This window comes from Hippopotamus amphibius, chromosome 6 (assembly GCF_030028045.1).
Source record: "Hippopotamus amphibius kiboko isolate mHipAmp2 chromosome 6, mHipAmp2.hap2, whole genome shotgun sequence".
NCBI classification, from domain to species: domain Eukaryota; kingdom Metazoa; phylum Chordata; class Mammalia; order Artiodactyla; family Hippopotamidae; genus Hippopotamus; species Hippopotamus amphibius.
In genome coordinates, this window is record NC_080191.1 from 55,755,372 (window position 1) to 55,770,990 (window position 15,619).

At 40.0% G+C, this 15,619-nt stretch overlaps 1 protein-coding gene across 1 annotated transcript in view; it reads right to left on the reverse strand.

Annotated features, from left to right (window-relative positions):
- Positions 1–15,619, reverse strand: part of SYNE1 (spectrin repeat containing nuclear envelope protein 1) — a 341,186-nt gene that overhangs the window by 229,837 nt on the left and 95,730 nt on the right. Inside the window, exons 43-50 of the mRNA XM_057737764.1 lie at positions 14,193–14,396; positions 13,058–13,265; positions 12,123–12,235; positions 10,623–10,828; positions 9,438–9,593; positions 4,494–4,785; positions 3,501–3,673; positions 897–1,206 (exon numbers count right to left, since the gene is read on the reverse strand). Of these exons, the coding sequence (XP_057593747.1) occupies positions 897–1,206; positions 3,501–3,673; positions 4,494–4,785; positions 9,438–9,593; positions 10,623–10,828; positions 12,123–12,235; positions 13,058–13,265; positions 14,193–14,396 (1,662 nt within the window). The remainder of the gene's footprint in view (positions 1–896; positions 1,207–3,500; positions 3,674–4,493; positions 4,786–9,437; positions 9,594–10,622; positions 10,829–12,122; positions 12,236–13,057; positions 13,266–14,192; positions 14,397–15,619) is intronic.

Genomic DNA, 15,619 nt, shown 5'->3' on the forward strand with positions numbered 1-15,619 from the left:
ACTATTCTCACTCTCCAGGCAATTATTTGTGTTGCCTTTGTGTACAGTATGCTGCTCAGCACTTTAAATGTGTTTGCTCATTTAAGCCTCACAACAGCTGTGTGATCTACATAATATTAACACTATATTACAGGAACGGACCTCCAAAGGTTACAGAGGTTAAGTAACATGCCTGAAGTCACACATCCAAAAAAGGGTCAAAGCCAGAATTCAAATGTTGGTCTTTTTGACTCAACAGTCATAGCTCTTAATCATTACCAAAATAAAAACTAAGATAAACTAACACATATGTTAAAAATTGTAGTATTAATAATACAAAGAGAATTCTCAAAAGGAAAACCAAGAGAGGGGGAGAAAAAACCTCTCCTTTATTTTCTTTAACATTCTCATAAATATACAAAAGAAAAATCATGAAGGAAAGTAATGATGCAGAGATAGAACTGAAAAAAGATCTTGATATTACATGAAGGGACCTATTTATTGGAGAACAGGAAAATGCAGCTTTTACTAAAATGAGAAACAGACAAAATACTTGGTGCATGACTGAAATCTAGGAGGTAACTGGTCTTGGATTTAATACAACAAATGTAAGTGGCAGCAAAGGAAAAAGAACTCTAAACGCTACCAACGGAGTCTCAGACAATCTTACAAAGAAAAAATAAATGGGTTGATTAACGTTCTAAACGGAGAAAGATGAAAAGCGAAGAACAAAAAATAATCCAAATTGCAGAAAGAGAAAAATTCATGGGGATCCATTAGTGAGAAATGACCCTTTATGAAATCCCTGTTCACTAAATGTACACATAGTTTCAGAGCAGTCAACTCCCCTATAATTCGACACATAGTGTATTCTTTACCTAACCCTTGAAATTGTTTCTTCACTATACAGCACTAACCTTGGAAACAGTCACTATATCGTTAAACTGTGTTCTCAGTTCCTCTTGAGCGGTTTCCTTGAAAGACTCATCCTCAGTCTTCTGGTAGAGCTCCCTGGCCTTGGCAGTGAGTCGCTGCAGGACTCTGGCATGTTCTTCTGCCTCAGATACGATGGACTGAAAGTGGTCCAGGAGGGAAAACTTCTCTTTCAGACCAGGCTGCAGTTGCAAGGGATGTTCTACTTTTTGATCCACCGATTCCATCCACTGCTCCAACTGGTTTTTCCACTCCAGATAGTCATTCCATTGGCTAATCACAGACTCTAAAGTGCTAGAATTAATATCACATATTATAAAAATTAATTATCTTAACATGTCTACTAAAAACCAATTACTACGGCACTGCATTCAGTAAACTGTTTTACTGAATGATATTGTAAGTGATGAAAACTGCTGTTAAGTACAGGGAACTTAACTCCTCTGACCTACAACACAGCTTCTTCAAATGGAAATAAATCTATGTCAAAATTTGAAGACGTCATAGTCACATATGCATCTGAAGATCTGTCTTCCAAATGTCAACTGTCCTAAATGAATAGAACACATACACGTGTTTCATTGTGAAAACATCAGAACTGGGGCGTCAGTTAAATTTTATTTAATATATATCAACTCTTTATTTTCTTGGACTCAGTTTATCTCATTAAAGTCAGATGATAATTATTTAGTGACAGGAATTAAAAACGTAAGGTATTCTTTCTGGGTAAATAATATAATTAGATTGATTTTTCATTTATGGATATAATGCATAATGTTTAGTGCTTCTGTGTTGAATGTGTGAAGGAATGAAGGCTCAATGCATTAATCATAGAAGAAATATAGTCACATAGGTAATTGTCAAGTAAATAGCTCTCCAGACTGGCATTTAAAAAAAAAAATCTCCAGTATTTAGCTTTACAAAACTATTCTAAACTCATATTCTAAACTCATATCCACCCTCCCTTGCATATAATCCTGTGGTCCTGGAGTTATATTTGTGGTGAATGTACTTCCAAATTGTTCCTTTTGCTCAAATTGTTCCTTTTGCATCAACAGACACCTCATCATACATGCCTTAAAGCCCTATTCTTTCCTCAAAGAATTTTCTATAAAGTCCAAATCAACTTCACTTCTCCAGAAGCCACCCCAACCCCTGCCTCCTTCCACAGTCCCACAACATCTTAGTAACACAATCTGAATCGGAGTTCTTTTGGAGTGTACCCTACCCTAGCCTCTGAGCACTTAGAGGGCAAAAACTACTTCGTTCTGTTTCATTATTTCAGCACAATAATTTGAGCACTGCTACAGTTCAGAATGCCATTGCCAAATTTAATTTCTTGCTGAAAGAGGGAAATCAAGGATTTGAATCTGCTTCTTGTGTTTAACGTTTTATTCCAACGTAGTCACCCGTATTCCTAGTCACTTTGTGAAGCTGGCCTATTGCCAAGCCTTGGGAAGTTTAGTTCATGCTCCAGCGGTCTGCTCTACAGAATAACAGAACCATGGGATCTGATTTTTTTTCTTTGCAGACCATTATGAGTTCAGTTGAAGATTCAAGTCCTGCTGACTTTGGGAGTCACCACCTACGCTCCATATTTAAAAGAAACAAAACAAAGTACAACTCCTCAGATTCTAGTTGTAACCATGGTTCATTGTTTACACTGCAGTGAGTAACTGCAGTGTTGTTTTGTTTTGTGATGAACTTTAATCTTTTACTCATCTATTTATTAAGATCACACTGAGTACACACTTCTTCAGTGACAAAATGGTATATATATATATATATATATATATATATATATATATATATATAACCTTTAGTGTGTGGCTCCAGAAATATGCTTCAGTATAATTCTGACTGAAAGTCATTTGCCCAACAAGCTTGCCAGATTATTTGTAGATACTCTGAGAAGAGGGAGGAAGATGAAAGTCTTCCACTCATAAATATAACACAACAACAACACCTGGTGTAACAATCTATATCTTCTCTACTTTCTCATCAGTGTCTAGTACAATGGGGCTGGGTGAGCTGGTTGATACTTGTGTGAGGATGTCCACGCACTGCAGGAGGTTGGTTGTCCTGGCCTCACAGAAAATGCCAGGATACCCCATTGCTGGGGTGATCAAATACTCCCCCAACATCTTCAAAACCCCAATGTCAGTAATATTACTTCGGTTGAGAAAAAGATTTATACTTAAGCTCAATAGTTGCCAACAACTTAATTTTCCTTAAAAAGCAAGAAGTTATTAAAGTTGTTAAAGACCACATATTCTTGCTCTGATGAATTGAAAGGAGGTATGAATCCATGAGAGATATTATGGGAGATGTAAATATTACACACACACACACACACACACACACACAGACACACACACACACACAGCAAGCAAGCAAGCAAGCAAGCAAACAAAACCAGCCTCTGCAGTTACAGAAAATACAATCTAGGCAAAGACCGGCATGCACACAACTAGCTAATATAACATACTGGGCAACTCTCATGCAGGATACCCTCTACTCTGCTCCATCATTTTACTAAGCCACTGGGTTTGATTCAGGCAAAGAAACACTAAAAACAGGCTCTGTACCTCTGAGCATGGACGGAGGAGCTCATGATGTTAGCCCACACGTCTTTAAGGGTCTGTAGCTGAGTCTGGATCACCTTCTGACCTTCCTTGTTGCTACTTCTCAAGGCCTGTTCCCCTTTGCCAATGGCCATGTTCAATTTAACTTCCCCTTCCCCTTTCATCAGGAGAATATCCTATGAAGGAAGAATGAATACTTATAGCAGGATTACTAAAAACCTCTGATGTTTCACACAAACGGCTATGTTTCCCACGATAATCAAGGCAGGGCATACCTTACTCACTTTAAAATGAAAAACAAAACAACAACAACAACATCAAACTCTGTGCCTTATTGCACTATAACAGCTTACTTAAATATTAGCTATCCGGGAGTCTGGGAGTCAGAGATTAACTCCGACTTAAGTTCTTGGAAAAATTTGGGCCAGTAGCCTAGAAATGGAACTTTATTGAATTTTGCATCAGAGTAAAAGGAAGTCATTTTGAAAAGGAAGACACACTTGTCAAAAACTTAACAGTCCTTTATTTTCATTGCCCGGCTAATTTCTGCCTTTCAAGGTCACCTTCGCTGACTGCAGGCTGGGTTGGTGGCCTCCTTCGTACTTCAATCATGGTCCCTACATACAGGCTGCACTGCAAGCAACAATTTACAGGTTAGTGTCTCTCACTAACTGTGAACTCCTAGAAAGCAAGGACTAATTTTTGTCTCTACATTCCTATCAACTTGCATAGTGCTTGAAGTAGAGTAGGTACTCCATAATGTTTGCTAAATGTTTACTAAAACAATTTAAAAATTATTTTAAAGCTATTAGAACAAAAATACTCCTTTACAAAAGAGAAAAACAATCCCTCCAAATCCGTTTTGCTCAATTTCTCCCTTTGCCCACATAATCCTCACGTGCAGGCTCACAGAACAGTGAGGACCCAACTCAAACATGTGTGAATCTAATCAAATAGTCTTCCGAGGGCATCCGCATTGGGCCGCTGCCCCCGTACCTGCACTTGTGACAGCCTTCTCTCCAAGGCGTCTTTGCTCCCCACGGTGCTCTCTGCACAGGCCAGTCTGTCTTGCACGTCTTTCACCCAGGACCACATGCTCTGCAGCGCTTCCTCCAGGGCCTCGTGCTCCTGCAGGGCCACCTGGCAGCTCCGGAGTTTCTCCTTGGTCATTCGGAGTAAGTTCTGGTAGTTAGTGAGGAGCTGGGAGCACAGGCGTCCTTCTTTCCCAGCGCCGTGGCCTTCTTCACTGAGAAGCTGCCCTCTCTGGGAAAGCTTGTCAAGGGACTCTCTAAAGAAAACAGAAAAAAAAAATTAATTCTGACATTCTGGAATGCAGGGGAGTGACAAATCGTTGTTGATATTGGAGCAGTGAGCAGACAAGTGCTCACAGCTGACATGCCTTTCAAGGATGACGCTGGGGACCCTTGTGGTTTCTCTGAATGCAGTCAATTCACATGGGGGATCTGATTCACTCTGCGTCTAGACCCCAGCCCACTCTATTGTTAGGGATTCACTTCAGGAAATGGTCCCGGCCAGTCTTTTTGGGCAGATCTCTAACTTTTCTCCATTCCTAGCTAATGCTCTAACCATAAACAGCTCCCTGAAATTCCCTAAACACTGCGCTCTGTTGTATACACATGGAGACTCCTCTTTCCCGAAAATTCTCCCGCTTTTTTCTGCTTCTTTTCTAATTGACCCTTTCAATCTCACTGCAGTCATCACATCCCCAGAAAGCATCGTGGTGACTCCTGGGTGCCCTCTTCCTGTCTGGCTATGTCACCTCATACACCTTGCCTGTATCAATCCACAAGAGTTTCACCTTCTGGAAGTCAAGGGTATTACACTCATTTCATATTCCCAGCACCCAGCACAAGGTTTGGCAGAGATAAAGTGCCAAAAAAAAAAAAAGTTTCTTTCAAATGGCCACCTTATGAATACTCATGGGTTTCTTTGTTGCGTCTCGGGTACTTTGCTCATCTCAGTTTTGGATTATGTTAATTAGGTCAAGGGAAAAACATAATAGCGGGGTTGGTTTCATCCTGTTTTACAGAGTTCTGAATTCCAATCAGTACATCTATCAGGAGATGCCTGGGATACCAGAAGGGGGAGTGCAGATACTCTAACACAAACTGCTGTGAATGCTAGAGAAAAGGATAGGAAGCCCATCTCCTACCTTGTCTCATTTTCTTTTCTGAGCAGCTACTCTGTAAATGGCATTCTATGGGCCTCTGTGAGATATATAAGACTTATAAAACATTACATATACTTTAAAATACATCTCTTATACTTGTAATCTCCTTGGTGAGACATGCAGGTGGCTTAAGCAACGATGTGAGTTAAACAATTCGAGATGACAGATATCACTTGTTATCACAAGGAGAATTGCTTAATGGATGAAAAAAAATTCCATGATTCTCAAGCCTGGGGTTCTTTTTAAAAATACAGGACATCCCTTCAAAATATCTGAAGTACTAGAAAATATTATGATGAAAAAATCCAGATTACTGGGAGGAGCCAGTGGCAAGCAAGTGAGAGAAGTCGGGTGACTCAGCTGGAGAAGCTGGGAGACCAGCAGAGCGCATTAGGATGGTCCGGAGAAGCAGCCAGGTTGAAAGAAGCTGGGAGCAAACACACCTGAAGACTCTTAGCATCTGGTCCTGGAATTCATAGCTCAAGAAGAATATGTAAAGTCATTTCAAATGTTTAAAAGGAGGAGAGAATTAGGTCCGGCTATGTTATATTGTACCTAGACAAGAGTTAAGATTTAAAAAGTAAATAAAGTGTAGTGTAATTTTCAGGAAGTTATGTAGTTAGAATAATGCTATTATTCTGTTCGTTTAGCAAATATTTTCTTTATTGGCACTATACTAGATAAAGATGACAAAGACCTGATGGTCCCCGGCCTTGAGAAATTCACCATTGGGTTGGGGTTTCTAAAACTGAAACAGGACCCTATGGGGCCCTCCTAGATACAAAAGTCCTTCTGTGTCCCCCGTCTCTTGTTTGTAGAAAAGCTGTAATCTTCCAGGCCTCCTCTGAGTCACAGAAGAGCAGGCTCAAACAGTTAATGATTAGGATAACAGAGTCACAGAATCTTTGGTTTCTCCCTGAAAGACATAGATAACAGTGTCTGATGCACATTCCCGAGTTATTCTGCAGATACTAAAACCACCACCAGGGAAAAAGCTATCTGCATGATGACCACACTGTAGCCATAAGCAAAGCTGCTCCATCTTGAGCACTACTGAATATGGGGCTTGCACGATTCCAGGAAATGGCCTCAAGGAAATGGTAACAAACCGACCCTGGAAATGAAGATTAACTGTGCTTAGAACAATCAAGATGACACTGCCCAGACCGCCGCACGATCAGTTTTAAGATGATTCTAGAAGCGAACTGTACTGTTCTGCACATAGTCTCTGCTGCACACCCTTGAAGCTCTCCTTTAAAAGCTCTTGCCCTCTGATTAGCAATGGGGAGTTGGCTCTCTGGGACATGAGCCCACCTTCTCCCCAGGACTGCCAACTTCCTCAATAAAGCCATCTTTCCTTTTACCCAATACTTGTCTCTCAGTATTGGATTCTTAAGCGATGAGATGCTTAACCTAAGTTCAGAACAAAATCAACAAAGGGTTTACCCCATGGTAAAGGTTCATAGAGGTGGGACCAAAATATTCCAGGGAGATTTTATAATGGTCATTGAACTAGCGCACCAAAAAATAGCTATCGTATGGGTTCTGTTTGTGCACTTGTTTGTATTTTATTTTTTCAAGACAAGGAATACCTAGCATGTTTGACCAAAAAAAGGATTCAGTCGAAACAGGGAATGAGAATGATCTGATTTAGGTCAATTTTGCTCAGTTGATCATGGTTGCTGATTTGGCTGATGAAGCAGGCTGGATACCAGCCTTCTGCTGCTCAAAATGCATCTGCTCTGTAAGACAACAGTGAGATGGTTAAAGAGTTTGGGGCCAAGCTGCCCTACCATAGTGGAAAGTATTCTATCTTCCAATGCAAGAGTTCCAAAGAAGCAACTGAAAATGCTAGGGGTGGAGCATGAATTGAGGGAGCAAAGCCATCAGCGTGGTAGAGTCCAAAGCACAGGCTGGAGGACTTTGCCCAAGAAGGAAGCAGAAACGTTTGCTCAGTCAGCAATGAAGAGACAAATATTGCAGTGGAGAAAACAAACCTCTAGGAGAGCCAGATTTCATGACCATACCTTTTGCTTTACTAAGAATCTTATGAGAAGCAAAAATAAACAAATGGGACCTAATGAAACTTAAAAGCTTCTGCACAGCAAAGGAAACTATAAATAAGATGAAAAGACAATCCTCAGAATATTTGCAAATGAATCAACAGACAAAGGATTAATCTCCAAAATATATAAACAGTTCATGCAACTCAATATCAACAAAACAAACAACCCAATAAAAAAATGGGCGGAAGACCTACATAGGTATTTCTCCAAAGAAGACAAACAGATGGCCAAGAGGCACATGAAAAGCTGCTCAACATCACTTATTATTAGAGAAATGCAAATCAAAGCTACAATGAGATATCACCTCACATCGGTTAGAATGGGCATCATCAGAAAATCTACAAACAATAAATGCTGGAGAGGGTGTGGAGAAAAGGGAACCTTCTTGTACTATTGGTGGGAATATAAATTGATACAGCCACTACGGAGAACAGTATGGAGGTTCCTTAAAAAACTACAAATGGAATTACTATATGACCCAGAAATCCCACTACTGGGCATATACCCAGAGAAAACTGTAATTCAAAAAGATACATGCACCCCAATGTTCACTGCAGCACTATTTACAATCACCAGGACATGGAAGCAACCTAAATGTCCACTGACAGACAAATGCATAAAGAAGATGTGGTACATATATACAAAGGAATATTACTCAGCCATAAAAAGGAATGAAATTGGGTCATTTGTAGAGACACAGATGGACCTAGAGACTGTCATACAGAGTGAAGTAAGTCAGAAAGAGAAAAACAAATATCATACACTAATGCATATATGTGGAATCTAGAAAAATGGTACAGATCAACCTGCTTACAAGGCAGAAATAGAGACACAGATGTAGAGAGCAAACATGTGGACACCAAGGGGGGGACGTGGGGGTTGAGGGGTGGGGTGGGGTAGGGTAGGATGAATTGGGAGATTGGGATTGCTATATATATGTTAATATGTATAAAACAGATGACTAATAAGAAAAAAAATCAAATTGTACACTTTAAATATATCCAGTTTGGGGCTTCCTAGGTGGCACAGTGGTTAAGAATCCGCCTGACAATGCAGAGGTCACGGGTTCAATCCCAGCTCCAGGAAGATCCCACATGCCACAGAGCAACTAAGCCCGTGTGCCAAAAAAAAAAAAAAAAAAACATAAATATATCCAGTTTATTGTATGTCAATTATATCTCAATAAAACTCTTTTTAAAAGGAAAAAAAGAATATTATGAGGAAGGGGTGAACAGGAAATGGTACTGGAGGCTGAAGTGTGTGAAGAATACATGGAACTTGGAGTCTACAGCATTATTTTTGTAAATGAAGGCTATCTTTATAATCACCTTACATCATTATAATAATCCCTGAGAGGAAAATATATTTTATTTTATTATTACTAATATTATTATTTCAATGCTTAAAAGCCAGTATCAAAAAATACAGGAAATGATTGGCCTGTCCAATTTGTTGAGCAAAGGAAGATGTTACTGAGATGGAGACCAGCTCCTTTCCTCCACCCCGATGCTCTCTCTAGATCACCACGCTGCCATAGAAACATTGCACAGTCATTTGTATGCTAGACATTCAAGGATAGAAGCACAACCACCACCAACTAACCAACTAATCCACCCAAATACCTGACCAACCAAACAAACACTTGTTAATAGGGAAAGAATCTATTCCACTTCTGCACCCTACCTTGCAGCCAGTAGTTCTCCCAGAAACATCTCAATTTTATGCACTTCATTTTTCTTCTCAGGAATGTGCTGCTTACTCTCTCCTAAGTTTTCTGTACTTAATCTTTCATCCATTTCATGGATCCATAAGTTCAGTTTTCTGTGCTGATCTTCAAAGCTAAAGAAGAGAAAAACGCCTTAGAGAAATTCTTATGTGCTCATTATAATAAATACATTCTAATATCTGAGGTCACAATGTCTCTGGCAATTAAGATCTCATGAATTTTCAAGTAGAGAAGAAAACTTAGCAATAAGCCCATTTAAATGATCACTCATTTCCTCAAGAAAGTAACAAATTCTGGACATTTCTCTTGAGATCCAAGCAGAAAAAGAAGCACTCCATCTTGCTGAGTTGATTTCCTTGGTAATCATACCTGGTAGTTACCAGCAAGATAACATTCCTACGTCAGTATGCACTTAACTTTGTGTCTTACTATAAAGACCCTGAATTGGGGCCAGTGGATAAATTGGGCAGCGGAAGCCCTGGGAAAAGAAGGAAAGTCATCTCATGTCTTTGTACTTTATGGGGATTTGAATATAGCACAAGAGGTCTAGGGCTCTTAAGTTTAGAACACAACGTAAATTCTCTAGAATCCTGGACAAGAGTCAGGCAAATTACTCTCCAATCAAAAAAGACATTTTGATTACACAGACATCTTTCTTTTCCTAGCAACAGAAGTTTTTTTCTTCTTTCTAATTTTATATTCACCCCTGTTGGCATAGCTTCCTGATTAGAATCTTGATTCAGAGAAATACAATAGGTGTTTTCTGCCATAATTCCAACACAGCAGAAGTAGACACAAGGACAAGACTTGGATAATCTAAAACCTGAGTGTCTAATGTCTTGAGTTAACCAAACAGACAAAATATACACGCATTTATGCCATTTACAGTTATTAGTGAATATAATTCCTTTCTTTTTCTATATAGAAAATAAAGTTAAATGACGCCATCAGAGTTTGAGCAATTAATTATTGTCCTAGTATGAACATGAACTTAAGGTCTCTCCAGAGAAGTCCTAAGGTCAACACTTATTATAATTTAAGCTCATAATTTCAAATATTTTTATTTCCAATGTCTCTTTACTCTAAATCCTTGAAAACATATCCTGTGTATGAGGAAATCTGCACTTGTCAAAACAACCTACCTCCCAAGTTCCAGAGCACAGTCTTGAAGAGCCTGTTTGTCTTTAAGGCATTGTTTGAGAAATGCTTGAAACTCTTCATTAGCTTTTGTAATTTGTTCCTGAATGCTACTGACAATTTGTTTAGACAAATGTGCATACAGAGTTTGTCCTTCTCGAGTCACCGCATCAAGCTTGCTCTGCCCATCACTGACTGAGTCCAAAATGTTCTGTTTTGGGAAGTAAAGGTAATAGAAAACATATGCTGTTATTCAGAGACCCTGCATGGGAGCATTAATTACAGTTCTGACCTGAGAAAGTAGAGCAAGAGAAGAAAAACAGAGCCCAAAGGAAGAAGGCTTTTAACAAGGCTGGAGTGAGAAAGATGTATACAATTGGATATAATCAAGACTTAGAATGGAGGACGGTGCCAGCCAGTCCCTGGAACCACTGAGGACCGAATGCAAGCAACGTCGAGCTGGAAAGGAGGATGCTCTCATCAAGGGCTGTTCTCAGTCTCTCCCCATTCCCACCATCCCAACCTGGTCCAGCCTCCACCTCCTCATACGGTTAGAGTGACATCTTCTAACTGGTTAACTGTCTCCACCTCTCCTCCTTGTCGGCCCACCCTGCACACAAAACCCTGTCTTCAGATCCCTTCTTTTCTTGGTATGCACCTCTTCCTTGGAAGATCATATGCATGGGCGTGGTTTCAACAGAGCAAAAGAAGCCCAGGACTGTTGTGCTAGCCCTGCCTGTCCCGCTCCTCAGTCCTCAAAGCGGACAACTCCACATCTGAATTCACCACACCTCCTGCAAAACCAGCTTCCTGTATTATAATGATCTTCCTACCCTAACTGCTAATGAGTTGTCTACATAATTGCCATCACCCATGAGGCCACAAAATCCTCATGTTCCTCGTTAATTTTTAAAAATTATTTTTATAATACTTAACACAGCACTTTGCTCAAATTAGCCACTTAAGAACCTTGGCCAAAACTAAATTTGAACCTAGGCTCCTGTCAATCATTCTTAACTCTGCTACACAATGGCTTTCTCTTATCAGAATTTTTATACATTTTTCATTGTCTGTAACACCTATAAAACCTGTAATATCTATTGCTTTTATTTGAATATATCCTAGCTCCAAATTTAGACGATAGGTTATTAAAAAGCACAAGCCATGTCTTCTTTTCAACACCTCTCCATGCTAATGATGTAAAATAGATACAATTATTTATGCTTTTACTGCCATAAAAACTAAAATTATGTTTAGTTCTGAATGAAACCCAAGGAATAACCAATAGGCTAAAAAAGAAAGGAAAGGGATCTAGCAATTCTGAAATTCTAACATTTTCTCAACTTACTTTTCATATTAACTATCTCCTTTTCAGTCGAGAAATCTAACTCTATTAGGTAAGAAGAAAAGTTTGAAGAAAATAAGGTTTGGGGAAATAGATGATTTAGGTCTGACTTGAAGGCACTTGAGTGCAGGTTAGGAAAAAGCAGCGCCAGCTTGCATACCTGAAGATCATGGAGCTTTGCCTCCAGAGCCTTGCTGTCCCCAGTTCTGTCTGATGAGTCCTTTGCTGCTGCCTTTATACTGGAAAACCACTTTTGGAATTCCTGCATAGACTCTTTGGAAAGTAACAAAAATAAGAAAAACATCCAAAACATTGAAAGAGCTTCCAGGATGACCACCATGAATTAGTTCTGGCCTCCAGCCCATCGCATCTTGCCATACAACATATTCCAGAGAGAAAACAACAACAATAATAATACAGAATATAATTCAGTATGATCTACAATCATGACTGTTCATGGTAGAATTGAGAAACTATCTCAGATATAAGACTGAAAAGAAATTTGTATTCCTGACATGTTTGATTTCCCACTGTGTTTTTTTTGTTTTTGTTTTTTTGGTAAAGATAGATAATTGCCTGACTATGTAAGAGTGAGCAATGCTCTAGGGGTGTCAAAGCCACTTCTCTGGCAAATGGAGGAACCATCTCCTCTGCCCATCATGCTGACTTAGAGCATCTCACATCCACACCAGAGCAGAGGCACAGCTGTGTGTGAGGCCGAGTCAGAGACACATGACCAGCAGTTTCCTCAATGACGTGGCTGCTGTTTCACGGCCTCTCTTAAGATCCAAGTTTACTGTGTCACTTCATCATAGCAGTGGGAGTCACTTTCCACACAAATGAGCCCTACGTAGAAAATCCAGATGAAGTTCAGATTCAACAAGATGGTGGACTCCTACTTTCTTGGGGAGAAAGAGGAAGAATTCTGCGTGTGGTGAAGGCCCAACCATCACAATTTCATTGCTCAAATCTCAACGCACACAAAAATTTAAAACGATACTCTTGTGGAAAGTTTTCTGGCAGTTTCTAGGCAGCATTTGGTTTGGATTGTGTCTCATAAACAAACTACTCATGCTAACGCCTGTCTGAGCTCACCATTGAAGTGTTTTTCCAGAGAATCCTGAAGGCTGGCCTGTGTCTTGGAGCAGGACTGGCTCACAGCCTCGTATCTCTTTATCAGCCCCGTCATCGCACTGCCCAGGCTCTCCAGCTCCACTGAATGGTACTTGCGGCACAAGCTATTGAGATTTTCTTGGGTGGAACTGATGTTGCTTTGCTGACTTGGAAGTTCTTTTTGTATTTCCTACAGAATAAAAGCATCACATTCAAGAGAATAAAATTCATCACATTCAAGAGAAATATTCCATCTACTCCACTCAGGGAGATATTTTGGCAAGTGAGGCTGCTGAAATCCACTCAATAATGTATACATTTTTGTCAGATAGTATCTGTGACAGATCTGTGTTGATTCTTTCAGAATTTTGCTCAGTTCTCCTTGGGAACAACTGCAAACAGCTGTTGAGAGGTAGCTGGGGTTTAGGTTATAGTCTAGGATTTCAAGCAAATTGAAAAGGTCTTTGTGGATTCCAGCCCAGGATCTTGGGTTTAGTTAGTTGATTAGAAACTATTATATTAATGGAGCCATCCTCCTATGTTCACATTCCTCCATGGGCCACTTGGGCTTTGTTTCAGGCTCCCAGGCCACACCAAAAGCACTGGTAGTTAATTCTAAAAGTATATGTCCCCAGTCTCAAGTACAGTAAGAAAATATGCTAAAAGAGCACAGACAATGTATGTTGTTTTCTCAACAATTTTTAAAAAATTTATCCTTCTCAGGATGAAAGCAGTCATAGTCACCAATAAAAATAATTAAGTGATGAAAAACTACTGGGCATTCAAGTTTGAAAATTCATAAAAATTTAAACAGTTCTTCTATGGGCTCCCGCCTTTTTACTAAAGTATAACCTTTACTAACAAGTATAATCTTTGAGCAAGTGCTATAGCAGTTCATGCTTTCTGTGTTTAAAATATTCGTCTTCGGTTTCTTACCACCTGCATTCAGTTCTCCATCTGTTATTTGCTTTGCTGTTTCCTATAGTATGAATTAGTCGGTTTGTTGTTAATACAGGTAACTGAGAATGGAGGTTACACTTTTATTAAAGTCACTGCAAAACAGGAGAATTAATATTAATACTGAAATGTAAACACTTAGTGATAGTTTATGACTTACCTTCACTTTTTTCAATGCTTCACAAGTCTCAGTTTGGGCACAGTTCATCAACGATTCTTCTAGTTTTGTCAGCCAGGTTGTGATGTCATTAATAAACTTCTCCACTTGTGCACTCTGAGCGGTGAACTCTTTCAAGGTTCCTTTTCCTTCTTCAGTAATTTCTTTGGCATGCTCCAGTTTCTGCCTTAAGTCAGCTTCTATAAACTAAACATAAAGTAAGATTTCGTTGAAGTCTGTGAAGACCAGCGCACTCATTCAGTAGGGATTCCATTCATGCGCAGCTTAACCGTAAAAATCACAGAAGCCTAACCACGGATGCTAATTCAGCTTTTCTAAGAAGGAAAATCAGTGGGTACAAGTTGCCAAATATCCTAAGTAATGGGGAAATGGAAAGAGTGAGGATTACGGTTAACACTGGACTTTGAAAGTGGAAGATTTGACTGAGTTTCCTGGGAATCCACAAGATCCCATTTCAAAGCAGACCTAGACTTACACAGAGTAACCAAGTTGGTACCCAAAAATCTGCTCTTCATTCTCCCTTGGAAACACACACTTTTTGCCCTGATGTAGCCACTGCTTTGAGCAAACAACACTTGGGACTGTATCATGAAGCAATGTCATCTTTGTCTCCTGTTTAAAATATTCGGTGAGACTAGCTATTCTCTTGCCTGGATTATTGGTTTGGGGAGGGCCCTGGACTTTTCGGGCCCCACACATAACAATAAAAGGACTTATAATCCTGATCAACTGCACAGCAGTATCTATTCCACAATTAGACAGGCTGATTTAATAATCAAAACTTTGAACTTAAAGTTAAGATGTTTTTTCTTATCCTCTGCTCAGACCTGCTGCAAACAGGAAGCCTCCAGTGAAGAAAGGGGCAAAGTGCCTTTTTTCATCTTTCTTCACATTCTTTCTATTCCCCCACTTTCTACAGCCCCTGACTCCTGCAGGCTTGGACCCGCAGGAGGCGGGTGACAACCGCTGGGGGCTGGCATCTCTGCTGGCCGGGCCAGGTGAGAATTCACATCCCTCCTCTCACAGGACTCGTGTGTGGGGTTTTCAGAGACTCCCCTCACTCTGGCCACCTCCCACTGAAATCCCCTAGGTGCAGGCAACACAGTCCTTTCTGGCTCTTTCCTTTCTCCTTGTGCAGCCTGTGGGCCTCTCTTTAACTCTGTGCTGCTAAGGCCTGTTTATCCCCCAGAAAGTCTGCTTAGGTACCACGTGACACTCTCCTCTTTCCTTTCCTTTCATAATTTACTTCCGGGTCAGGAGTCACAAGCTGGCATTTCACCCCAGATGACTCTGAGATGCAGGCCACTCAAAACAATCATTTCTCCTTGGCAAATACATCAGCAGTCAGCCAGTTTGTCTCTCACCCTTAAGGTCTTTCAAGGAGGGTTAGATACTAGACTTCTGTGTCT